The sequence below is a fragment of the Pristiophorus japonicus genome, chromosome 24, assembly GCF_044704955.1.
Source record: "Pristiophorus japonicus isolate sPriJap1 chromosome 24, sPriJap1.hap1, whole genome shotgun sequence".
NCBI lineage: Eukaryota > Metazoa > Chordata > Chondrichthyes > Pristiophoridae > Pristiophorus > Pristiophorus japonicus.
In genome coordinates this window covers 6,114,543-6,142,467 of record NC_092000.1, presented here as the reverse complement: position 1 = coordinate 6,142,467, position 27,925 = coordinate 6,114,543, and the positions used below count along the sequence as shown (strand labels likewise).

The 27,925-nt window shown below is 45.8% G+C and overlaps 1 protein-coding gene across 1 annotated transcript; it reads right to left on the bottom strand.

Moving 5' to 3' along the window:
* On the bottom strand, positions 1 to 27,509 carry pin1 (peptidylprolyl cis/trans isomerase, NIMA-interacting 1). The gene is made up of 4 exons (XM_070867199.1): positions 27,423 to 27,509; positions 11,261 to 11,461; positions 8,190 to 8,300; positions 1 to 1,107 (listed from the first exon to the last, which is right to left on the bottom strand). The coding sequence occupies exons 1-4, from the start codon at positions 27,478 to 27,480 to the stop codon at positions 998 to 1,000; spliced, it is 480 nt and encodes a 159-aa protein (XP_070723300.1). The 5' UTR covers positions 27,481 to 27,509; the 3' UTR covers positions 1 to 997.
* Positions 27,510 to 27,925: the final 416 nt, after the last annotated feature.

Sequence of the window (27,925 nt, the reverse complement as noted above, 5' to 3'; positions counted from 1 at the left end):
TGTTGTGTAGAATCTCTTTTAATATTTTGACTTAAAGGCAGACAAATATAACCTTACATTTCCCATAACCTGTTTCTTTTTGCAGCTGGAGCACTTTCAGTGCGCGCACATACACACACACACACACACACACACAAGCAAACCAGCCTAAAATGTTCTTTAGCAACAGAAAGGAACAAAGTTATTTAGCATTCTCTCTTACCAGTAGTTCTGATCTTGACAATTATCGGTTTCTAGCAGTACCTTGTGGAATGGTCAGTGGAAGAAAAATGCTTTTCGATATAAAGCTACCGTCAAAGGCCACCAGGAATGGTCCCAAGACCAGCAGCACTGCTGTGAGTCGAGAGTTCAACAGCGAAGGATTAGGTGAGCGAAAACTTTCCCTACATGCGGAGGGATTGTGCGTTTTTATGAATGAGGCGACGGGCACTGCTTTAACTACAAAACAATCTGCTTAATGGAAGCCACCTCCACCTTAAGAGATTAAAGATTTATACAACCAGTGAGCTTCTGTATTAATGTAATCTGGTAACAATTCAGGCAATGCCGAATGAGGATTTGAATGCTAATCTCTCCCACGATTTCTCTATGTTGGGAAAATAAACATTAATTTTGTCTAAATTAAGCCTGCGTTACCAAACGGACTCTTTAACACAATGTGTAGCGGGAGGGCCACAACAGCGTAAAAGCAATACAGCTCAGTCTGGCACCAACCTGCACGTCATCCTACACGCTGAATCGACAGCTGGGTCGCTGCAGAGCGACAGCATTATTTTAAACATTCAGTTTCTATAATTATTAAGATCAGTTCTTTCCCTCGGTCTTGAGCGCCTGCAAGCGTGTTGGGACAATGGCTGAAGACAAAACTGTTAAATACCGGGGGGGGGGGGGGGGAGAAGAACAAGATATTAGGATGAGAAGTGGGTGAAGGTTTCCATGGGGGTCTTCAGTCGGGGCTGGGTTATTCACTTTGCAAAGACAAACCAAAGGAGGCACTTTAAGCAGTACGGAGGATGATGTGAATACCAGAATCCGTAAATACTGGGTTGCTCATCTCTCCAATTTTCAGCGAGTACGTGGCTTCTTCAAATGGCCTCTGCATTTGGCCTGTAACCCAAAGCAGAGAAAAAAGGCAATGGTAAATGGATATTGTAACCCAAGATTACAGAAAATGTTTGAGCCACAAAGTCAGCAAACTCCACAATCTGCAGAGTTGACCTTACCCGTGTATCATTGCTTCTCTAAAAGGCAGACAATATAAATAGAGAAACTTGGTAACCGTATATATTCACAAGCATATGTTGTATGCACAATGCTCCCCCAACACCAATAATTTCCTGATGCCAGCAGATCAATAAACTGAGCAGAGGCCAGGCACTTCCAGACAGCGAGGGTGGGTGGAGGACAAGAAAGTTCAAGATGATCTTGGCCATCTCGTACCAGCCTGGTAACTGCATGTCATCTTGCCACAATCGTACAGGGCCTTGGTGACACCACACCTGGAGTACTGTGCACAGGTTTGGTCTCCTTATCTAAGGAAGGATATACTTGTCCTGGAGGCGTTGCAACAGAGGTTCACTAGGTTCATCCCTCGGATGGGAGAGCTGTCCTATGATGAGAGATTGTGTAGAATGGGCCTATACTCTCTGCAGTTTAGATGAGAGGTGATCTCACTGAAACATACAAGATTCTGAAGGGGATCGACAGGGTAGACAGCGAGAGGTTGTTTTCCCCTGGCTGGAGTGTCTAGAACTAGGGGTCACAGTCTCAGGATGAGGGGTCGGCCATTTAAGACAGATGAGGAGGAAATGCTTCTCAGAGGGTGGTGAACCTTTGGAATTCTCTGCCCCAGAGGGATGTGGATGCTGAGTCAAAGTATATTCAAGGCTGAGAGAGAGAGATTTTAGACTCGAGGGAAATCAAGGGATATGGGGATTGGGTGGGAAAGTGGAGTTGAGGTCGAAGATCAGCCATGATCTCATTGAATGGCGGAGCAGGCTCAAGGGGCCATATGGCCGACTCCTGCTCCTATTTCTTATGCTCTTATCTTAACCTCAGGATGTGGCTTACCATGGGTTGACTGGAAACATGCAATCAGAAAATCCTGCTCCAAAACTGATTAAAAAGGGATGTTTGAGCATTGGGCGAGACTCGGTCTAAACACTTGTTTTCACCTCTTGGACCTGGGGTACGAATGCAATCCATTATAACAATCTCCTCTCGAATGGCTGTCAAGGTGACTGGGCAGTCTCAATTAAGCTCATTATGAACGTGAACCCAAAAGCACAAACTATGCCTAAGGAAGCATTACCTGACAATCTCACTCAGGCCAGCAGGATGAAATAGGAGCATCGCAGTAGGCCTCTCCGCTCAGGTCCGGGTTCAGCCGCGTTAAAGGAGCACTGCACAGGTAGGTTTACCCTGCACGCAATCCCATTTTACACCTAGCCGGGGACTAACTGATGCAAGAGCTAGGTGCAGAGAGTGCTCCATTCTCTAGTGCTTACATTTGATGGGACACAAAATTCAGCAAAACCATCTCTTAGATTCAATAAAATGGAGAGATGCTGCCATAGCTGCTGAGTACAGTTGAGAGAACCCACATCAGCCTTAGTCCCACAGATGCGTTAGAGTGTAATGGCATTAGCCAATTGCAACACAGGGATAATGGGAGTGGGCAAAAGCATTAAATTCAATTACTTAAGGGGCTTATAGGGAGGAAGGAACTTAATACAATCACGATAGTAGTAGTACTCGGTAAAATAATGGGGCTAAAGGCGGACAAGTCCCCTGGACCTGATGCCTGACATCCTAGGGTCTGAAAAGAAGTGGCTGCAGAGATAGTGGATGCATTGGTTGTAATCTACCAAAATTCCCTGCATTCTGGGGAGGTTCCAGAGGAATGGAAAACCGCAAATGTAACGCCCCTGTTTAAAAAAGGAGCAGACAAAAAGCAAGAAACTATAGACCAGTTAGCCCAACATCTATCATTGGGAAAATGCTGGAGTCCATTATCAAGGAAGCAGTAGCAGGACATTTGGAAAAGCATAATTTAATCAAGCAGAGTCAGCGTGGTTTTATGAAAGGGAAATCATGTTTGACAAATCTGCTGGAGTTCTTCAAGGATGTAATGAACAGGGTGGATAAGGGGGAACCAGTGGATGTGGTGTATTTGGATTTCCAGAAGGCATTCGATAAGGTGCCACATAAAAGGTTACTGCACAAGATAAAAGTGCACGGGATTGGGGGTAATATATTAGCATGGATAGAGGATTGGTTAAATAACAGAAAAAACAGAGTCGGGATAAATGGGGTGCCGCAAGGATCGGTGCTGGGGCCTCAACTATTTACAATCTATATGAATGACTTGGATGAAGTTTGCTGATAATACAAAGATGGGTGGGAAAGCAAATTGTGAGGAGGACACAAAAAATCTGCAAAGGAATATAGACAGGTTAAGTGAGTGGGCAAAAATATGGCAGATGGAGTATAATGTGGGAAAATGTGAGGTTATCCACTTTGGCAATAAAAATAGAAAAGCAAATTATAATTTAAATGAAGAAAGATTACAAAGTGCTTCAGTACAGAGGGACCTGGGGGTCCTTGGACATGAAACACAAAAAGTTAGTATGCAGGTACAGCAAATGGAATGTTTGCCTTTATTGCAAGGGGGATGGGGTATAAAAGCAGAGAAGTCCTGCTACAATTGTACAGGGTATTAGTGAGGCCACACCTAGAGTACTGCATATAGTTTTGGTCTCCATATTTAAGGAAGGATATACTTGCATTGGAGGCTGTTCAGAGAAGGTTCACTCGGTTGATTCCGGGGATGAGGGGGTTGACTTATGAAGATAGGTTGAGTAGGTTGGGCCTATACCCATTGGAGTTCAGAAGAGAGATGATCTTATCGAAACATACAAGATAATGAAGGGGCTCGACAAGGTGGATGCAGAGAGGATATTTCCACTCATAGGGGAAACTAAAACTTAGGGGACATAGTCTCAGAATAAGGGGCCACCCATTTAAAACTCAAGATGACGAGGAATTTCTTCTGAGGGTTGTAAATCTGTGGAATTCTCTGCCCCAGAGCGCTGTGGAGGCGGGGTCATTGGATATATTTAAGGCATAGACGGACAGATTTTTGAGCGATAAGGCAATAAAAGGTTATGGGCAGCGGGCAGGGAGGTGGAGCTGAGTCCATGATCTTATTAAATGGCGGAGCAGGCTCGAGGGACAAACGGTCTACTCCTGCTCCTATTTCTTATGTTCTTATGCAAGAACTATCTGCATTTAAAATTAAGTATCTTCATTAGTGCTATCTTTTTTAATCAAACAGATACTTTGTTGAAGCATGAAACCATGATACAAAAGTGTTACCCCAGTTCCCCAGTGGGTTAATGCACCACCTGTTGTGGTGAAGTTAACAGACAGAAAATGTCTGAGACCTGAGCTGACTCCGACAGTACGACTGTAGAGGTGCTACAACTGGCTGAGGGAGGGGGTCAACTCTCTCAGATTCCCAATCCTGATCACTTTCCGGCAATTCCAGCTGAAAAGTAAAATGACTGTGGACGCCGGGTGAAAGACGGAGCAGGCAAAGGCACCGACGCACAATCAGCCTGTCTGCCGACATTCACCGTCTCTGCTCAAACATGAATAGCAGCCGTGTGGTGTCGGAGGAACGCCAGCACCCATGGGAGAAAGTTGTTGTCCTGCGTATCACCACCACAGAAGTAATACAACGTTTCTACCTTCCCGGTGAAGACCAACCCCCTTTTAAACTCATCGGACCAGCACAATTCTCATTTCAGGACTGCAGCATATCGAGTTCCTGAACATGTCTCCAAAAAAATGTTTTGTTCATATGAGATTTAAACGATCATATTTTTGCAGAATGAATCAAAGCAGTGGATCTATACTGGCATGTCTACAGTGTGAACTAGCAACTTATTTTTGTCATGTGGATTCTTCACACTGTTGCTAACTACCCTTGTGTGAGGCATTATAAACAGGAGCAGCTTTAAACCCGTCCAGCTGGTACTAAAACCAGTCCCATTTCATCGCTGAATATTGGAAAATCTTCCTCCACCCAACCTGGGCCTGTACCAAATGCCAACAGCAGACTCCTTTAGTTGTGATCTTGGAAACAACTGCTTTGATGTCTTCCCCTCCGATTTAACAAAACCCTGAGATCTGTATGGCAAAGGATGTTTTAAAACCTGCAAAATGGATGTCAAGCACAAATTTAAAAAAAACAGCACAAAGCCAGGTAACTGAAAAGCAAAGGCAATGGTTTATCAAAATAATTTACAACAGCAGAAAGGACTTGGCCCAATGCATGGGAAAAGTCTGCTTCCGGCGAGGCCATACTTTCTTCAACATAACGCTACAAGGAGCTTAGCTGCCATCTGCTGGTAGGATTGGTTTTAGAAAAAAATCATACACTGTGTAATACAATATGCATTGACTAAAATTAGTCCACAAAGGGACGGTCAGGGCTACCGAGCTTTTTAAAAGTGACTAGCTGGCCACAAGCCATATCTACAACTGCTGAGAGAAAGGTTACAGTTTTGGTGCTTTGTTTCTTACGACCAAGGCGAGGGGCATCAATCCCGGAGACTGGAACTCCTTCTCCACGCGAAACCTGGGCCAGATTCTACACCCGGCCTGGAAGCAGAGGTTAGAAACAGAATAAAGCTTCCCCTGCTCTGCCCCAACAATGTGCTTTAATCTTAACCTCCGAGGAGTTTCCCCATATGTCCTCAACAACGTACCCCAGAAGGTGCGCGGGCGGGTATTGATCGGGAGGTCCCGCGCAGGCTGTTTGCTAGCCATTGCTACGGAAAAAAATTAAGAGGGAACACTGGACCCCCTAGGCTGGACTGGGTCGATGCAGAGAGGATGTTCCCCCTCGTGGGGGAAATCGAGAACTAGGGGTTCATAGTTTCAGAATAAGGTTCCCCTGGGTTGGACTGGGTCGATGCAGAGGACGTTTCCCATCGTGGGGGAATCTAGAACTAGGGGCCATAGTTTCAGAATAAGGGGCTGCCCATTTAAAACGGAAATGGAGGAGGAATTTCTTCTCTCGGAGGGTCGTGAATCTTTGGAATTCTCTACCCCAGAGGGGTAGGCTGGGTCACTGAATATATTTAAGGCGGAGATAAGACGGATTTTTGAACGATAAGGGAGTCAAAGGTTATGGGGAGCGGGCAGGGAAGTGGAGTTGAGACCAAGATCAGATCAGCTGTGATCTTGTTGAATGGCAGAGCAGGCTCGAGGGGCCAAATGGCCGACTCCTGTTCCGATTTCTTATGTTCTTAATTTACCAGTGAATGTTTACCTCACGTTTCAAATATTTACAGACAGATACTGCAGATTTAGCATTCCTTTGCGTTAAGCTGTGAGCAGTTGTGTGTTGTAGACCCTTGTTCACTAGGAACCGAACCGAGATGGTGCAGAAATTACTTTGCATTGCTTGTAGGTGGGGACCTCTCCAAAGTACCATGTTATGGATCACAAACTTCCCACTTCATTTGTTGTTAATAAATGGCATCCCAGACTGGTACAACAGTATACTGTGCCATACAATGGTGGGGCAAGGAACTGCGGCAGTTCCCCAGACAAGAAGCAAGGGAGAGAAATTGTGCCACACGTGTGCAACTTGTAGCATTCTGCTAGCGCCCTAAAAAAAAATAAGGAGGCACTTGTTGCAAGTTTTTGGAGTGTGCCCCCCCCACCCCCCCCTTTTAACCACGGGGCACCTGTTTACTGTCTACACAAAAATAGTTGTAACATTCAGCTATCTAGTAGCAGTACCTGGGTTCTGGAATTTGACCATTAGTTTCCACGCCAGTGGGGAAATTATGCTCGACGTGACAGTACTCAGAAGTAGTAAGATGATTGATGGGGTGAAACTGTAAAACTTCAGTTTAAAAAAAAATTAGCTTCTTTGTGAAATTGGGTCCTTTTAGAAGTAATTTTTTTTTTATAAACAAACACAGATCTTTTGGAGCTATGTAAAGGCATTATAAAAAGGACATTTTGTAGGGCGCTTTGAACATTAAAGGATCTTCAAGCGGGTGAAGTGCACAAAATAGGGTCTGTATTATAACACTGTTGCCACACATTAATGTACAACAATACTGCTAAGGAGTTGCGCTCTTTCCAGTTGCATCCATAGTGACCTGTCACTCACAACCAGGCGGTCTGGGAAGGGACTCGGAGCGCTGTGGGAGTGCACCTTGTCCGTGGTGGGATGTGGGGGAAGAGAGAGGTGGAGCTAAGTTTGACTGCTCCAAGCATAGCCTATAGACAGTTGAGAAGCATAATTGGCGGGGGTCGAGACAAAGCAGCTTAACTACCCCATGGGCAAGGTTGATTATTCATCCATCTGCTGGTCTGGAGCCATGCTGCTTGCAAACGACAGCAACTGCATTTCAGAATTAAATAATCCATTGGATGCAAAGTGTCCTGGGACATCACAAGGATGTGACAGCACTGTAAAGTGCAAGTTTGTTCATTTGTTCTTTACTGGAGCGATACACTGGAAGGAGGGAGCCAATGGAAACTCCTGCCAGAGTCAGAACCTTGAGGGGGAAGAAAATTGAACCTAGCTTAAGAAATAGGCACAGGAGTAGGCCATTCAACCTCTCGAGCCTGCTCCGGCCATTCAACGTTGTGGCTGATCTTTGACCTCGACTCCACCATCCCGCCCGATCCCTGTATCCCTTAAGAGTCCAAAAATTTAATAAGAGCCCAAGAAATAGGAGCAGGAACTGGCAGGGGAAAAAAAGTAAATCAGATACATGTAGATTAAATAACCGATTTATTCTAAAACAGTACCATCTCGATCAAGACCAGAGAAGCCAGCCACACCAAAATTCTTTGCTACTATTTTCTTACTCGGAAGAAAAGGCAACAGATGTTTTGCTGTAAGTTCAGATGCAATCACTATGTCACATTACTGGTGCCCTGTACCGGAAACTGCAAAGGCTGCTAACTATATGCAATCGAATTGGGAAAAGGCCCACTTGTGTCACTGATGACATTACTGATTTGGAATCTGGTCTTACTAAATTATCACACTAGTCACTAGGCAAAATACAGAGCGCTTAACCATGGATGTCTGGTCACTATTATACTAAAAATCACACAGGCCACGTAAAATTAGTGATAAATTGATGTCTTACCTTTGCCAAAATAGCCCAGATCTCCCCCTTCTCTTGCGGAGCTGCAGTCACTGTATTTCGATGCTAAGTTTTCAAATGATGCATCTCCAGATTTGATCATTTGGATATACTCTGAACAAGGATACAAGGTTAATAGAATAGGCTCACGAACGGTTCAACATTGTTTGTGTATTTAGACAGTACAATAGGCTTCTGAATCAGAATGAAAACTATATATATTTTTTTTTTAATCATTTTTTCCTCCGCTTTTGAGCCAGCAGTCAGTTAAATGTCACCTCTGGAGTAATTAAGGCAAGAGAGGGAGAAATTAGTAAAAGTGAATTTTAACCCGAATACAACTTTTTATTCCAAAGCATCAGCGTCTCCACATGACTGCGTAAACTGGTTGAAAAACAAAAATACTAAAAGCATATGGCAAGCAAGCAAGAGATATGTAGGAACAGGCCAGGTAGCTCATATGGACTAGCACAGACTTGATGGGTCAGACAGCCTGTTTTTGTCTTGAAACATTTAAGGATTCTATCATTTCATCCTCAAACAATTATGAAACGTTGCTATCTAATAGTCAAACTGAATGCTAGCGGTATAAACCGCTTACCTCCATGTGGAGTACAGTTCATTTATACCAAACCTAGACTGCACCAAATAAAGCACCAATTCAAACACAGTTCTGCCAATTGTATTTAATCTGTCTGCTGCATTGCAATCAATAGTCTTCTGCAGAGGTTATGCCTGAAAATATGCAACATAAAAATAACACTTGAGAACTGAAACGATCAAAGCAGATGCTGAGATCTGACTGCAGAACCATGCATGTAGTTAGGATTATTATTCCATTTTGTATCCCTAAATCTACTCTCGGGCTCTGGCATTGCTGTGTTTTAAAAAAAATTGAGAACCATAGTGCAGGACATCAAGTAGGTTTGTAAGCAGCAGTGTTTAGGTTAGTCTATAAGCAGAACCAACACGAGTAACGGAGGTATGTGAAAGCTTCAATGGGGAGATATAGAAAGTTTTCAGGTGTTTCTTCGTTTATTGACACTCACGCATTCGCCCACACCTTGCCACATTCCCAATACCTACCGCACAACAGAATAAAATCCTTCAAGTAGAAAGCAGAGTCTGTACTCTGCAGCTCTTCCAGACAGTCTGATTCAGATCAACCTGACATGTGGGGAATCCATACAGCTTTATATTGCGTTGGTCCACTCACACACAGAAATATTTTTGTCACATATGATCCAAGCACTAAATATTTAACTTTTATGAGCACATTAAAAAAAAATCAATAGTTTACTCTCAAAATAAGCCATTGCCCAAGTGTCCCGAGCTTTAATAAAAACAGAAATGCTGAAAATATATTGGCCAGTCAGCAATTGGAAAGAGCAAAGGCATGTTATTGCAGGTGTGTACCAGAGAGTCTTTGGTTCTGATAAAAGGGACACACCAGAAATGTCATCCCGTTATCAATACTGAGACTAACCGGTGTGATTCCACCTTCCCTCCTGGTGTCCGGCCCAGGTAAACCAGTGTGGAAGAAAATATACTTAAAAGAACTCATGCCCTGAACAAAAAGCCAGGATGAAACTACCCGACAGGAATACATCTCTGCTCGTCAAGATTCTCAAAGTAACAACTGTGAACATAAGAAATAGGAGCAGGAGTAGGCCATTTGGCCCCTCGAGCCTGCTCTGCCATTTAATAAGATCATAGCTGATCTAATCTTCGCCTCAACTCCACTTCCCTGCCCGCTCCCCATAACCCTCGACTCCCCTGTGGTGCATTTTAGGACAAGAGCTGCACACTTAATAGAACCTTTAATTCTAAATCAAAGAAGAAATCAAATAGGGAATTCAGAAGAAACTTCTTTACCCAGAGAGTGGTGAGAATGTGGAACTCGCTGCCACAGGGAGGGGTTGAGGCAAATAGTATCGATGCATTTAAGGAGAGGCTGGACAAGCATATGAGGGAGATGGGAATAGAGGGATACGCTGATAGATTTAGATGAGGAAAGACGGGAGGAGGCTCGAGTGGAGCACAATCACCGGCATGGACTGGTTGGGCCGAGTGGCCTGTTTCTGTGCCGTATATCCTGTGAATCATCCGGAACAAAAAGGTTTCCCGCAAAACATACAAAGTCGTATCAAATCTGGAGGAAAGCAGACTGCAACCCATCAGCGGAACCACAGCAGATTCGAGCCCTAACGCATTACACCACAAAGTGGTGGGATGTAGAGTTGGACATAATAAGAAGCTCATCTCCTCACTTGCACCATCATGCTGGGGGGGTGGGGGGCTAAGCAGAGGCCAAGTACTTCTCCAGCAGGGGAGGGAAGAATATCAGACGACGAATCATCCTGTAGTGCTCGTACTCACCTCTGTGGCTGACTACATGCTTGGGGCAGGCTCTCTCGGCCAGCTATGGTTAGGGCATGGGGACACCTCAAGTGGAAAATAATTTTTTTTTTAAACTAAGAACTGCACATTCCATTTGTGCTGATATTATTACAAGAATCTCCCCCCCAATGTGCGACACCACATACTACTTTCCCTAACTCGATTAAAATCTGCTCAATTCCAAAACTGATTTAATGCCTCACCAGCAACGATCTCTCTGGGTTAATAAAAAGAGACCAAAGTTAAGGTCTTACCATTTTTTGCTGGTCTCCTGTAGCAGCTTTGCATCAAACTTCTTTAAAGCACTGCACTGGACTACATATAAATGAACCATTTAGAAACAGTTCATTTTTTTTTAAATGAACTCTCACTTTTTCTGGTCATATAGTGCAAAGAAAGGTCTAAAATTGATTTTCACGCTCACTAAAGGCTTTTTGCAGAGGTTTAGATTGCAAAAATCCTGACTACAAACATTCACAGCACAAAACACGGCACTGATAGAATGATTTAGACGTTAAGAAATGGCAGCCTCAAATCGACTTGGAGAACGAGAAAAAAAAGTTACATTCTCCTCTTCCCCACTCCCTCCAGACATCTTATCGAAGGAACAGCTGACAGCCCGAGTGCGTGGGGGCTTTGTGCTTTGGGTGAGGTGTGCTTTGCCGTCAGCTTACCGTTTAACGTCTCTAGTGCCTCCTCTTTGCTGCGCGTGATCTCCTCCTGCCTCCAGGAGGACGGACGGCGGGACTGGATGTGCTTCACCAACAGGTGCGAACAGCGAACTTTGTCCGGCTCAACAGAATTGTAACTTCCGCCTGCTTTTGGCCGCTCCCACTGACTCCGATTGGTTATATGATTGAAGAAGTAAATACGACCTACAAAAGAGACATCAAGTGAAGTCAGGTATTAATATACACGAACCTATCAGGTCGGACGGCCTTGTAGGATCTTTCTCAAATGGCCTGTGTCGCTGCCTCTCCACAACCAACTTCCTCCCCATTTCTCTTGAAGGCACCAACTCATTCTAAGGTACAGGTCCACGGGCACCCGCAATCAGTGTGCATTTATACAGCGCCGTTCACAACCTCGGCATGTCCCAAAGCGCTTTACAGCCAATTAAGTACTTTGGAAGTGTAGTCACTGATGTAATGCAAGAAATACGACAGCCAATTTGCACACAACAAGCTCCCACAAACAAAAAAAAATAAGAATTGTTGGTTGAGGGATAAATATTGGCCAATACGCCAGGGAGAACTCCCCCGCTGTTCTTCGAATAATGCCATGGGATCAACATCCACCTGAGGGGGCAGACGGGGCCTCGTTTTAAAGTCTCATCCGAAAGACGGCACCCCCGACAGTGCAGCACTCCCTCAGTACTGCACTGAAGTACAAGTCTGGATTTTGTGCTCGAGTCTCTGGAGTGGGACTTGAACCCAGAACCCTAGTCTGACAGAGAAGAGAGTGTTACCACTGAGCCACAGCTGACACCCAAGAAAAGGGAACCCCAACAGTGCATGTTGGCAAGCTGTTGAACTGTATGGGGCACCACAGCCAAGCTTAACTCCCAACATTTGCAACAGACATTAAGCACGGTTAATTGAATAGTGAGCAGCCCAAGGCTCAGAGACCATTTGTGGCATTCATCCTTCGTCTCTCCCATTACCTCACAAATGACACTTAAAATATATTTTAAAAAACACACTTGAAATCATACACTATGGTGTCGAAATTCGTTTGTGGACGCCACCCATTACCGCGCGCGGGAGGCAGAAAACAGGTGGCAAAGGCCTGCTTTCGATGGTCAGCGGCATCGATGCCTCGTCCTAAATTCAGTCGGCTCTTTGGTAGAGGCGCCAAGAGGCACGTCATCAATTGGTGACATCATCCAGCATACTGGCAGGAAAAAGTGCTCGTTAAAGAGCGGATCTCGGGCAGAATCACCCAGAAAGGAAGGTAAGTTTTTCTCTTTATTTATTTGTGTATGTTTTCATTAGTTTTAAGAGTGGGGAAGTGAGTGTGTGGATCGGGTAAGTTTTCATTATTTTTTTTTCTTGACGTTTTTTTTTCCAGCATGACGGCAGCCCCCCGTTGGGAAGTTCAGTCGGCCTCCTGAGCTCCCGCCAGAGGATGAGTGCAATGCCACCTTTTAGTGCTGCTCTCTCATCTTTGGGCGTAAAAACTGAATTTAGAACTTTGAGGCTATGCACAGCCCTAAAATCAGCACTCAGGCAGTGACACTGCCTCAAAAAAGGCGGGACACAATTTCGATCTCTATATACTTTATTATTTTAAAAAACCTGCAGAAACAGTGGAAATTTTAGGGACCAAAGCACTTAATCAAAAATTGATGCAGAGGCCAAGGTGTTGCAGCTTTGGGTCAGTGCTGGACTGTGAGATTGCCTCCATGATTCATTGGATGCCCTCATTAGCACTAAATATCAGCCAAATGTAATGATTTGTTGTTGACAAAGGTGGGCAGAGGAAACATTACAGGGGCAATCTCAAAGCCTCCCTGATAAAGTGCGACATCCCCACTGACACCTGGGAGTCCCTGGCCAAAAACCGCCCTAAGTGGGGGAAATGCATCCGGGAGGGCGCTGAGCACCTCGAGTCTCGCCGCCGAAAGCATGCAGAAACCAAGCGCAGGCAACGGAAGGAGCGTGCGGCAAACCAGTCCCACCCACCCCTTCCCTCAACGACTATCTATCCCACCTGTGACAGGGACTGTGACTCTCGTATTGGACTGTTCAGCCACCTAAGGACTCATTTTAAGAGAGGAAGCAAGTCTACCTCGATTCCGAGGGACTGCCTATGACGATGATGGTTCTAATTTTATATAGGCATGGTTTGCCACTGAATTTTGTTGCCTCCCAACTATGTGGCGCCTATCTGAGCTGTTTTTGCCTTTGGTGTGCCCCTTTCGTGCAAACAGTGCAACTGTATGGACCAACAGTAAACTTAATCCTGACAATCAGCACGTGTGCAGACAAATGGTGACTATTTGACCAGTGTTCAAGCCCAAAGTACCGCCATCTTGACATTAGCAAGAAGTGATTTAACGGTGATGGATCCCAGGACTCATTAATTTCAATTAATAAGAAATTCCGTACTATAATCCTCTTATTCAACAGTGTCAGCTGTGGCTTAGTGGGTAGTACACACAGCTCTGAGTCAGAAGGTTGTGGGTTCAAGTCTTATTCCAGGGACTCGAGCACATAAATCTAGGCTGCCACTCCAGTGCAGTGCAGTGCTGAGGGAGCGCTGCACTAATGGAGGTATCGTCTTTCGGATGAGATGTTAAACTCTCAGGTGGACGTAAAAGATCCCGGCACTATTTTGAAGAAGAGTAGGGGAGTTCTCCCTGGTGTTCTGGCCAATATTCATCACTCAATCAACATAAAACAGATTATCTGGTCATTATCATATTGCTGTGTGTGGGAGCTTGCTGTGCGCAATTTGGCTGCTGCGTTTCCCACGTTACAACAGTGACTACACTCCAAAAGTAATTCATCGACTGTAAAGCACTTTGAGACGTCCGGTGGTCATGAAAGGCGCTATATAAATGCAAGTCTTTCTTTCTAGTCACAGAATCTAATAATTCAATTATTTTTTTCCCCCCCACAGTAAACTTCTGCTTTACAATGTTATTTATATTTAATCAATTCCAATTACTGGATAATTCAATATTCAGCACAAAAATCAATTCTGAATTATTAGTAGGCTGCGACATTTTTATATGAACTTGTAGTAAGGCCAAGGACTAAGATTTTTAGAATAACACATCAAGATGGCTGCATTCTGAAATCTCCTGTGTGTTTCTATGCATTAGCCTGCAAGTAAAGCAAATACACGACTCTGTCTAAGATCTGAACCTAATTAAGTCAAGTATTGCTCAGCTAGGCTTGTCGAAGTTGTTTACATGAAACCTTTGTTTCTGGACCATTACTGCAGGAAGCAATTCAAAGTGAGACAATTGGTTTTAACTGTGAAGGCTATCTCTGGGCCTCCATTGTGCTCGATGGAACATGGAAGGAAGGCATATATCCAGGTTGTCGCTCTATGTTCTTCAGTTCTCTGATTTGCTGTACCACTCTACAGGGACTCATTCATTTCTCACAAGGCATTCCATCTTGGACTCTTGTTCAAATGTCACCAAGTGGAACTGCTAAGACGCCTGAAATGTTACTTCTGGGAACAGATGGTGCAACGTTGAGCACTGGATTACATTTCTGCTGATTTATTCTTGCTACTGCATAATTTATAAATCTTACAGTAAATTTGAATTAGGTAAGCGTGAACAATGCGACCTACCACCGTGGTGTTTTTCCACAGATTTGGAATGGTCACAAGCATATCATCATATTGCTTACCGTTTCCAGTGCATACTCGAACATTAAAATGGTCACCTTGTGACCTATGTTATTGGAAGCGGGTTACCTATGGATAGGTAAAACCATCACCAAGCTCATGGTCTACAGGGCCGTAGTAATAACCGCCCTACTGTATGGCTCAGAGACATGGACCATGTACAGTAGACACCTCAAGTCGTTGGAGAAATACCACCAGCGACGACTCCGCAAGATTCTACAAATCCCCTGGGAGGACAGACGCACCAACATCAGCGTCCTCGACCAGGCCAACATCCCCAGCATTGAAGCACTGACCACACTCGATCAGCTCCGCTGGGCAGGCCACATAGTTCGCATGCCAAACACTGGACTCCCAAAGCAAGCGCTCTACTCAGAACTCCTACACGGCAAACGAGCCAAAGGTGGGCAGAGGAAACGTTACAGGAACACCCTCAAAGCCTCCCTGATAAAGTGCGACATCCCCACTGACACCTGGGAGTCCCTGGCCAAAGACTGCCCTAAGTGGAGAAAGTGCATCCGGGAGGGCGCTGGGAACCTCGAGTCTCGTCGCCGAGAGCATGCAGAAACCAAGCGCAGGCAGCGGAAGGAGCGTGCGGCAAACCAGTCCCACCCTCCCTTTCCCTCAATGACTATCTGTCCCACTTGTGACAGAGACTGTGGTTCTCGTATTGGACTGTACAGCCACCTAAGAACTCATGCTAAGAGTGGAAGCAAGTCTTCCTCGATTCCGAGAGACTGCCTATGATGATGATGACCTATGGATAAGTCAGTCTGGACTGGCTCTTAACCCGGTCCTTCCTATTACTTCTCAATTCCTTGCGCGATATAAAAAATGTGTTGAAACGACAGAAATCTCTTCCCACTTAATCTGTTTCAATGATTTTTGCAGTTTTTAAGCAAGATGTACACCATTCCTGTCCTCTAATGAATGTGTGATTGCATTCGGTTTCTATTTATTCAAAATGCACCAAACAACAAACTAGTACCAGAAACAAGGCAAGAACAGTAAACAAAGCTGAGAAAACACAAGGGAGCTCAACTTCACACAGCCGAGGTCTATATACTAACAAGCACAGTACAATGATTTCAACATTCATTGCCAAAACAATCTGTTGGCATAACCCAAGACCGTCTTCGAGGGCAGATTATCAATAGGTCTCATTTTCTTTGCCCAAGGACATGTCATTATCAAACATGCACAAATTTCAAAGTCAGTTGTCACACAGTCCTCGGACAGGCTTACAAAAAGTTCTTTAATAAAGATCTTAATGGTGCAAAACATATACTCTGTCGCAAATTGCATTACATCATGTCAAACAATTAACATTTTTGATATACTCGGCATTGTAAAGCTCCTGGATCTCCGTTCTCACATCCAGGTTCCAATTTATGCTGCATTAAATAGGATATTCACATCGTGAGGCTGGTTATAGAACCCAACATGTTTGTCCTCGGAGGGCTATTCTGTTGATTGTTGAGAAATAAAGTTATATTTAGAATATTTTTCATACACATCCCAGATTTACAGCCAACGCAACATGGTGTCAGCTATGGCTCAGTGGGCTGCACACTCGTCTCTGAGCCAGAAGGTTGTGGGTTTGAGTCCCACTCCAGGGATTTGAGCACATAAATCTAGTCTGACACTCCCAGTGCAGTGCTGAGGGAGAGGTGCCATCTTTCGGATGAGATGTTAAACCGAGGCCCCGTCTGCTCTCTCAGGTGGAAGTATAAGATCCCATGGCACTATTTTGAAGAAGAGCAGGAGAGTTCTCCCTGGTGTCCTGGCCAATATTTATTCCTCAACGAACATAACAAAAACATTATCTGGTCATTGCTGTGTGTGGGAGCTTGCTGTGCACAAATTGACTGCCGCGTTTCCCACATTACAACAGTGACTACACTGTAAAAGTACTTAATTGGCTGTAAAGCACTCTGAGATGTCCGGTGGTCACGAAAGGCGCTATAGAAATGCAAAGCTTTCTTTCCTGGTTGTCCATGAAATTTAGCAGATGAGTGAGAGCACATAGGACAAAGAAAGGGAGGGAATGCTTTCAACGTAAAGGACTCCCCCACATTATTTTAGTTACTCACGCAATGCAATTTTAAAATTATACTTCTGGGATAGAGCAAAAATCTGTTGCCAGTAATCCTTTGGAGACTTAATGGTTCTGTGCACGGGCCTAGCAGTGACTTTGACAATTGGAGACATAGCCAAGTTGCTACTCAAGACGAAAGATCTATGGAGAGAAGGCAGGGGTGGGCTACTGAAGTTGCATGATCAGCCATGATCATATTGAATGGCGGTGCAGGCTCGAAGGGCCGAATGTCCTACTCCTGCAACTAATTTCTATGCCAGTGCAGCCAATGAACCTACTGACTGACAGGTGACCGGCTGGCAGTTCTCCAGTGACTGTCAGCGACAAAATACAAAGCTGGAAGAGGGATTCAAATTAAGAATTTCCCAACCAGGTAGCCGAGTTTCAAAATGTTTGGGTGAATAACTGAAAAGGTTAAAGAGGAAAGAAATGATGTCCTACACGGTAAATGCGACTATCCATGCAATACTAAAACACTGAATTCACAATGCAATTAAGTAAGAAGCTTTAGCAAGGTCTTCCCCCTATTTATAGTTGATTATTGAGAGTGATAACTTGGTGACAAAATTAATTGCAATGGCACCAATGCTCTGATGTGTTCATTCCTGTTCTTGCTCAAATTACAATTCACTGACCCAGATCTCAGTTCCTCTGAAATGTATAAGGAACCCCCTCTCCCAACTCACCAAGTCTCAGATAATGAGACACGATTCTTAGTTATTTTTTAATATAAATCAAGTTTTAATTTCAGTCTGCTGGAGCCTAGAAGCACAGCCAATAAAGCACAAATTAACATGAATTCACAACTGCATTACTTACCTCAGAAATAAATGTTACACAATGCAGGGGTATGGGCCCCTCTGGGTTTTATTGGGAAGAAGAAAACATATTATTCACTTCCTAACATCTCCTAGTTACAATTTACACAAGCAGCATAGATTTAAAGTAATTGCTAGGAGGTTTAGAGGGGAACTTTCTTCACCTAGAGGGTGGTGGGGGCCTGGAACTCACTGCCTGAAAGGGTGGTAGAGGCAGCACCCTCACCACATTTAGGCCCCAAGTTTCCATATGATTTGCTCCTGATTTTTAGGAGCAACTGGTGGAGAACGGAGTATCTTAGAAACCAGAATTCTCCACATTTAAGTTTTCTGCAGTTCTAGTCAGGTAGAACAGTTTCACTTTGGAACTGAATTTTTTTTTCAAAAGGGGGCGTGTCCGGCCACTGACGCCTGATTTGAAAGTTTACACAGTGAAAACGTACTCCAAACTAACTTAGAATGGAGGAAGTGAAGATTTTTGTAGGCCTGAAAAAACCTTGTCTACACATTAAAAAAATCAGGCGTAGGTTATAAATTAGGCGTCCGGAACGAGGTTGGGGGGGGGGGGGAAAAGAGAGGGAAGTCATTACGTTCTACAATAAATCCTTAGTTATACTTATACAAATAATTCCAACCTGAATAAACATTTATAAGCAAAGAAAAGATTAAATAAACCATGTTCCTACCTGAGTGAAAGTGCTTCAGGCAGGTAGAAAGCCTCACAAGTTGAGGCAGCCGTTCCCGACAGCAAGGGGTGGGGTGGGGAGGCAGTGAGGGCCCGACCGACAGCAGCAGCCATTCCCGACGGCGGGGGGGGGGGGGGGGGCAGTGAGGGCCCGACCGACGGCAGCAGGGGGGGAGGCAGTGAGAAGACTGCAGGAAGCCTCAGAAGTTGAGACAGCCATTCCCGACGGGGAGGCCCCCCTGCCGTCGGTCAGGCCCATCGGGAAACGGCTGCCTCAACCTCTGAGGCTTCCTGCAGCCTTCTCACTGCTGCAAGAAGCCTCAGTGCTGATCATGGAAGGGCGATGTGGTTTTATTAAAAAATTTTAAAAATTGAACAGCTACAAAGAACTACAAAAATGGCCGAGTGCCAATGTTTCCTTCACACTGCGCGTGCGTGAACGCTCCAACGCGCAGGGTTGCCGGCACGAAAAAAACTCATTTAAATGGTACCCACCCCCTCCTACTTACAAAATCGGCGTGAGTGGTAGGCTCCGCCCCCCTGGGCGCCACGCCAAGCTGACATCGAGCTGCAAAGCGCTCGAGAATAGCGTTTTTTTTCAGGCGCCCAGCTCGGAGGGGCACCTGTTTTGCCGCGTGTGGAAACTTGGGGCCTTAAAAAGTACTTGGATATGCATTTGAAGTGCCGCACCCTACAGGGCTACGGACCAAGTACTGGAAAGTGGGATTAGGCTGAGTAGTTCTTTGTCGGCCGGCGCAAACACCATGGGTCGAAATGGCTCCTTCCGTGCTGTAAATCTCTATGATTCTATAAGCCAAGTTTGTCTTTTTGCCATCTCCAGCGCAAGGAGAACATTTATTTCAAGAACTGTAAAATATCATTCAACAAACTCGCCAGTAACTCTCACATTCTTTTAATCTAAGATGGAGGTCACAAGACAGTGAGGTCATTAACCAACAGTGAAACATGGAGGTTTGGCAGTGTGATAGCGAGCGGTGGTAAATGCATTTAGTAAGGCAGCCTTATTTTAATTCAATGGATCGTACACAGCAATGATAGAAAAATAACAAGGAATGCATCCATCTCACCCAGTGGCTGAGTTGGTACAGTATGTAACAGCAGTACAGGCCAGTGATTCCAGGTCTGATTCCTGGTCTGTAGAGTGAACTGATCTCAGGAGGTGCTAAATTCAGCTTCAATGGTTCCAGGTTTGGTGAAGGGGGGGGGAGAATCAGTTGCTCTCACTGCGAATCACGATTCAGCGACTTCTGCTTGAAATGCATGTGTGTGAACTTCAGGCAAGGACAGATTGGCCTAAGCTGTGGTGCTTCACAGATAAACATCGCATACGAGTTTGCAAATCACACTGTTGCCGGTAAGATTGTAAACATCTGTGGAATGGGTGCATCTATTCCCTTTATGGGTAGATTGACAGGCTGGAAATGTCAGCTTATAGCAAACGGAACAGCAACTCTATGAGGGTGGAGTGAGGGAAAGCGAGTTGGAAAAGGAGTCAACATGGCGTTTGTGCATCTTTAACCGAGTGACGTGAAGTCACGAGTAAAGGTGCAGAGAACCTCCCCACACATCTCCTCACTTCAGTGTCAGACAAAGCCAGTATTCCCAAGGAAGGGAATGATTTTAACTTGCTGTGTGAGAGGGGAGGGGGAAATCAATTAGCTGACAAAAACCTGCATCACCACCACTCTGGGTGACACACACATCGTCATCTTGTACACCCAATACTTTGGCCAGTATAAATCAGACATCGTTGGTGACAATTTTCGAGTGGGTGTGTTGGGAGGCAAATGAAGAGCGTCTCCTGCAGTAAATCAATTTGACTCTTTCCCTGTTGTCACAGCAACCCTGTAAAGCTTAAATATATATTATCTCTGTCTATAAATAGAAAGTTACAGCGGTGGAAATCTGGGGTGAAAAACAGAAAATGCAATAAAAAGGACCATCACCAGTAACAGAATTGGAGCAGAAAAGGCTATGGAGAGATTTAATTCAGATTTTTTTAAAGTACGAAGGGTTTTGATAAAGAACAGACTGTCTCCACTGATTTCTGGAATTAGTAACCAGGGGTAACCCATTTAAAATCTCACCCAAAGCGAGAGAAAGGTTTGGAGAGATTCCTTTATGCCGAGGAATGCTGGAGCAGCCATTTGAAGCACAGGAGGATATTGGGTCTGTTGTGTGAGCTGATCTCAGCCAATGTGGCAGCAGGGGTACTGCATTCGGTCTCAAGGGTTCCAGGTTAGCAAAGGATGGAAATCAGTTATTATGGGAAGAGAGTGCGGGGGGGAGGGGTCATCTGCCCTAATATCTCCTTATGGGTATACCTGCCATAGAGGGAATGCAACGAAGGTTCACCAGACTGATTCCTGCGATGGGGATTGTCCTACGTGAAGAGATTGAGTAGACTGGGCCTATGTTCCCGAGGGTTTAGAAGAATGAGTACTGAAACATATAAAATTCTGATGGGATAAAGTTGCAGTTAACACAGAACCCTCTGCTCATCGCGGCATCCAAACTTGCCCCACCCCTCCGGCAATAGGATTCATGGGTGATTATTATTTTAATGACGCATTATTTCTCAAATGGAAATACTAACATTCTTTAAGTGAGCATTTGGGTAAGTTACCCCAGTTACCTTGATTTCAAAATTCTCATCCTTGTTTTCAAATCCCTCCACGGCCTCCCCCCCCCTCCCCATCTCTAATTGCCCCTGGCCCCACAACCCTCCCTCCCCCCTCTCCTCTATCCGCTACTGCTGAGAAGCATAGGCAACTCCCTGCTCGCATTGTAAACTGAGCAGAACTTATCTCGAGCATGGCTCTGTTCCTACAGAGATTGAGTCGAATGAGCATATATTCTCTGGAGTTTAGAAGAATGAGGTGTGATCCAATTGGAACATACAAGATTCCGAGGGGGATTGACAGGGTAGATGCTGAGAGGTTGTTTCATCCGGGCTGGAGTCTAGAACCAGGGGTCACAGTCTCAGGATAAGGGGTCAGCCATTTAGGGCTGAGAGGAGGAGAAATTTCTTAGTTGTTTGTGAACCTTTGGAATTCTCTACCCCAGAGGGCTGTGGATGCTGAGTCTCTGAATACATTCAAGGTTGAGATCGATAGATTTTTGGAGTCTAGGGGCATCAAGGGATATGGAGATCGAGCGGGAAAGTGGAGATGAGGTCGAAGATCAGCCATGATCTTACTGAATGGTGGAGCAGGCTCGAGGGGCCGAATGGCCGACTCCTGCTCCTTATGTGGCTCGGTGTCAAATTTTTATTTATTTATTTATAAATCGCTCCTGTGAAGTGACTTGGGACATTTTACTACATTAAAAGGAGCTATATAAATGCAAGTTGTTGTTTGGCTTTGGAATTAACTATAGAGTGCTCTAACAAAGGGCTAGCATGGACATGATGTACTGCATGACGTCCCCCTGTGCTCTAAACGTTCAATGCTCCCTTTTTTCTTTCAGGTGGCAGCTGGCCTGTTGTGTATCTCAGGAATTGATGTTGGCAATAAATCCTATAAACCCATGCACGAATATGGGCCGTGTGTGTGTGTGGGGGTGCGAGTGGGTTGCCTCAGAGAAATTTACAGCACAGGTGGTGGCCATTCAGCCCAGCATGTCTATGCAGGCCGGAAAAAGAGCTATCCAGCCTAATCCCACTTTCCAGATCTAGGTCTGTAGCCCTGTAGGTTACGGCACTTCACGTGCATATCCAAGTACTTTTCAAAATGTGGTGAGGGTTTCTGCCTCTACCATCCTTTCAGGCAGTGAGTTCCAGTCCCCCACCACCCTGTGGATGAAAAAAGTTCTCAACTCCCCTCTAATCCTTCTACCAATTATTTAAATCTATGCCCCCCAGTTATTGACCCCTCTGCTAAGGGAAATAGGCCCTTCCTATCCACTCTATCGGCGCTCCTCGTAATTTTATACACCTCAATTAAATCTTCCCTTAGCCTCCTCTGTTCCAAAGAAAACAACCCCAGCTTATCCAATCTTTCCTCATAGCTACAATTCTGCAGTCCCGACAACATCCTCGTAAATGCCTTTTCAGCTGTGGCTCTGTGGGTAGCACTCTCACCTCCGAGTCAGAAGGTTGTGGGTTCGAGTCCCACTCTAGAGACTGGAGCACAGAAATCTAGGCTGACACTCCAGCACAGTACTCGGACTGCTGCACTGCAAGATATTAAACCAAGGCCCGGTCTGCTTTCTCAGGTGGATGTAAAAGATCCTATGGGGCCTTGGTCCCATCCGAACGACGACACCTCTGACAATGCAGCGCTCCCTTAGTCATCATCATAGGCAGTTCCTCGAAATCGAGGAAGACTTGCTTCCACTCTAAAAGTGAGTTCTTAGGTGACTGAACAGTCCAATACGAGAGCTACAGACTCTGTCACAGGTGGGACAGACAGTCGTTGAAGGAAAGGTTGGGTGTGATTGGTTTGCCGCATGCTCTCAGCGATGAGACTCGAGGTGCTCAGCGCCCTCCCGGATGCATTCCTCCACTTAGGGCGGTCTTTGGCCAGGGACTCCCAGGTGTCAATGGGGATGTTGCACTTTATCAGGAAGGTTTTGAAGGTGTCCTTCAAACATTTCCTCTGCCCACCTGGGGCTCGCTTGCCGTGTAGGAGTTCCGAGTAGAGCGCTTGCTTTGGGAGTCTTGTGTCAGGCATGCGGACAATGTGGCCCGCCCAGCAGAGCTGGTCGAGTGTAGTCATTGCTTCAATGCTGGGGATGTTGGCCTGATCGAGGACGCTATCGTTGATGCGTCCGAGCTCCCAGTACTGCACTGGATCAGGGGGAGTTCTCCCTGGCCAATATTCATCACTAAAAAACTGATGACCTGGTCATTATCACATTGCTGTTTGCTGGAGCATTACAAGTGACTACATTTCAGAAAGTGGCCGTAAAGCGCCTCGGGACATCCTGAGGGTGGTGAAAGGCACAATAGAAATACAAGTCATTCTTTCTATCCAATTTCAGTCTATCTAATCTTTCCTCGTAGCTAAAATTCTCCAACATTCTGGTAAGTCTCCTCTGGACCCTCTCCCTTGTGCGATCACATCGTTTCCTGTAAAGTGGACCTCGAGGTTTTATTTTTATTCTTTCACGGGATGCGGGTATCACTGGTATTTATTGCCATCCCCAATTACCCTCGAGGTGGCGGTGAGCCACCTTCTCGACAACTGGGTGGTTTGCTCGGCCATTTTAGAGGGACAGTTAAGAGTCAACCACATTGCTGTGGGTCTGGAGTCACATATAGGCCGGTAAGGACGGCAGATTTCATTATATAAAATCGAGAATAATGGGTATGATGTGGGAGAGATTTACAGGCTGGAATCTAAATTGAGGGGCTTCAGATTTTCTTTGAATTATTCATTCCTAGGATGCGGGCGATGGTGGTGAGCCGCCTTCTTAAACCGCTGCAGCCCTTGTGGTAAAGGTGCTTCCACAGTGCCGTTGGGGCGGGAGTTCAGAGTCAACCACACTGCTGCGGGTCTGGAGTCACAACAATTTGTATTTATATAGCGCCTTAAAGGCAGTGAAATATCTCAAGGCACGTCACAGAAATGTAAACCAGGCAAATGTTGACAAGCAGCCACGGAATGAAATATTTGGAGAGGCGAACCAAAGCTCGGTAAAAAGAGATGGGTTTTAACATGCGACAGCCAGACCAGGTTAAAGACGATAGATTGCCTTCCCTTAAAACAAAGGACGTTCGCGAACCAGATAGATGGGGGTTGTTTTTTTTTTTAAATGAAACAATCCGGTAGTTTCACACGGTCACCATTACTGATAATAGCTCTTTACAACATACATCAATGATTTGGATGAAGGAATTGAGTGTAATAGCTCCAATTTTGCAGATGACACTAAACTTGGCGGTGTGAACTGTGAGGAGGATGCTAAGAGGCTGCAGGGTGACTTGGAGAGTGGGCAAATACATGGCAGATGCAGTATAATGTGGATAAATGTGAGGTTATCCACTTTGGGGGCAAAAACGCGAAGACAGAATATTATCTGAATGGCGGCAGATTAGGAAAAGGGGAGGTGCAACGAGACCTGGGTGTCATGGTTCATCAGTCATTGAAAGTTGGCATACAGGTACAGCAGCGGTGAAGGCGGCAAATGGTATGTTGGCCTTCATAGCTAGGGGATTTGAGTATAGGAGCAGTTGTACAGGGCCTTAGTGAGGCCTCACCTGGAATATTGTGTTCAGTTTTGGTCTCCTAATCTGAGGAAGGTTGTTCTTGCTATTGAGGGAGTGCAACGAAGGTTCACCAGACTGATTCCTGGGATGGCTGGACTGACATATGAGGAGAGACTGGATTAATTGGGCCTTTATACATTGGAGTTTAGAAGGATGAAAGGGGATCTCATAGAAACATATAAGATTCTGACGGGACGGCACAGGTTAGATGCGGGTAGAATGTTCCCGATGTTGGGGAAGTCCAGAACCAGGGGACACAGTCTTAGGATAAGGGGTAAGCCATTTAGGACTGAGATGAGGAGAAACTTCTTCACTCAGAGAGTTGTTAACCTGTGGAATTCCCTGCCGCAGAGAGTTGTTGAGGCTAGTTCATTGAATATATTCAAGAGGGAGTTAGATATGGCCCTTACGGCTAAAGGGATCAAGGAGTAAGGAGAGAAAGCAGGAAAGAGGTACTGAGGGAATGATCAGCCATGATCTTATTGAATGGTGGCACTGGCTCGAAGGGTCGAATGGCCTATTCCTGCACCTATTTTCTATGTTTCTGGAAAAATTATTCAATAAACTGAATTTTAAAAATGTAGATCATTAGTTCCCGGGCTTCTTAGGCAGTCCCTCGTATCGAGGATAACTTGCTTCTACACCAAAAAGGGATGAGTTCCCTGGTGTTTCAATGAAGGACCAAATATTCCAGATCCAGAACTACATCCGTAAGAGTGGAAGATGCCTGTGCATGGATTTTATTAACGTGGGGTGGTCGTTGCACACCAGCCACCACACGGGCTTGACAGAGGCAAGGATTAACCAAGACGACTGGAGACCGGCTCTGCTGCACGGACCAAGTGCGCACACGTATCGCAGTGTGGGCTGGCCCGTGCTGCCCCTGGACTGAGGGAAGCGCCTCCATACGCGTGTGGGAGGGGAGGGGGGAAAGAGAGAGGGGAGAGAAGGTAAGAAACACGAGGCGAGGCTCTCATCATCATAGGCAGTGCAGTTTTGGTCTCCTTACCAAAGAAAGGATATACTTGCCATAGAGAGAGTGCAGCGAAGGTACATCAGACTGATTCCTGGGATGGCAGGACTGTCGTATGAGGAGAGATTGGGTCGACTCGGCCTGTATTCACTAGAGTTTAGAAGAATGAGAGGGGATAAAATTCTGACGGGGTTGGACAGACTGGATGCGGGGAGGATGTTTCCCCGGGCTGGGAAGTCTAGAACAAGGGATCACAGTCTCAGTATACGGGGCAGGAAATTTAGGACCGAGATGAGGAGAAATGTTTTCACTCAGAGGGTGGTGAACCTGTGGAATTCTCTACCACAGAAGGCTGTGGAGGCCAAGTTACTGAATATATTTAAGAGGGAGATAGATAGATTTCTAGAAACAAAAGACATCAAGGGGTTTGGGGAGAAAGCAGGAATATGGTGTTGAGATAGAGGATCAGTCATGATCATAGTGAATGGCGGTGCAGACAGACTCCAAGGGCCGAATGGCCGACTACTGCTCCTATTTTCTATCTTTTTATGTCCCTTGAAATCGAGGAAGACTTGCTTCCTCTCTAAAAATGAGTCCTTAGGTTGCTGAACAGTCCAATACGAGAACCACAGTCTCTCACAGGTGGGACAGACAGTGGTTGAGGGAAAGGATGGGTGGGACTGGTTTGCCGCACGCTCCTTCTGCTGCCTGCGTTTGGTTTCTGCATGCTCTCGGCGATGAGACTTGAGGTGCTCAGCACCCTCCTGGAAGCACTTCCTCCACTTAGGGCAGACTGGTCTTTGGACCAGGGACTCCCAGGTGTCGTTGGGTATGTTGCACTTTATCAGAGAAGGCTTTGAGGGTGTTCTTGTAACCTTTCCTCTGCCCACTTTGGGGGCTCGCTTGCCGTGCTGGAGCTCCGAGGTCTAGCGCTTTGCTTTGGGCGTCTCATAGAAAATAGGTGCAGGAGTAGACCATTCAGCCCTTCGAGCCTGCACCACCATTCAATATGATCATGGCTGATCATTCAACTTCAGTACCCCATTCCTGCTTTCTCTCCATACCCCCTTGGATCCCTTTAACCGTAACGGTCACATCTAACTCCCTTTTGAATATATCTAACGAACCGGCCCCAACAACTCTCTGCGGTAGAGAATTCCACAGGTTCACCATTCTCTCTTGAGTGAAGAAGTTTCTCCTCATCTCGGTCCTAAATGGCCGACCCCTTATTCCAAGACTGTGTCCCCTGGTTCTGGACTTCCCCAACATCGGGAACATTCTTCCTGCCTCTAACCTGTCCGGAATTTTATATGTTTCTATGAGATCCCCTCTCATCCTTCTAAATTCCACTGAATACAAGCCCCCCCCCCCCCCCCGTGACAAAGAAGCTCTGTGCTGCCCTTCCTTCCCCCTGGGCTGAGGGAAGCCCCAGCTCTGCCTGGGAGTGTGTGTGTGTGTGTGTGTGTTGTGGGGGGGCAGAAGGCAGCAACAAATCTGAGGCGAGGCTTTTCAGGCCCGGCCTCCCCCAAAAACTGCGACATCTTTTTGTTTTTTTTTCCCCCCCCATGAGGTAAAAACATTTTTTTTTTTTAAACCATTTTTTTTTAAATTTTTGTTTACGTTTTCATCATCATCATTAATTATTATTATTATTATTATTACCTGACTTTCGGCTCATTCGCTTCTCCCAGCCGGACGGTAAGGGCTCCTCCTCGGCCATCGCGCCGTCGACTAAAGCGGGAGGCCGCCCGCCCACCGGACAACACTTCAGCCCGCCTTTTCCCCCGCCCCCACCCCCCCCCCCCGCAGGCGTCCCATTGGTCGAGGCTCACGTCCGTCAGGCCCATTTCCAACCGCCATTGGATGAGCTGCACGTCACTCGTCCGTACGTCCCGCCCCGCGGTGGGTGATTGGACGAGGCGCGCTGTGCTCGTTTGTCATGTTCCCGCCCGCCCCCCTGTGACGCGCTGATTGGACAAGGCGGACGTCGCTCATTGGTAAATCTCCGTCCCTCCCCCCCCTCTCTCTCTCCGCAAGGTGATTGGGCGACATCGACGTCTATCATATGCATTTACCACCCTCCAAACGGTGATTGGACAGGATGGATGTCGGTCATTTTTCTAAGTCCCACCCACCCCCCCCCCCCCGACGCGCAATCTGGCTTC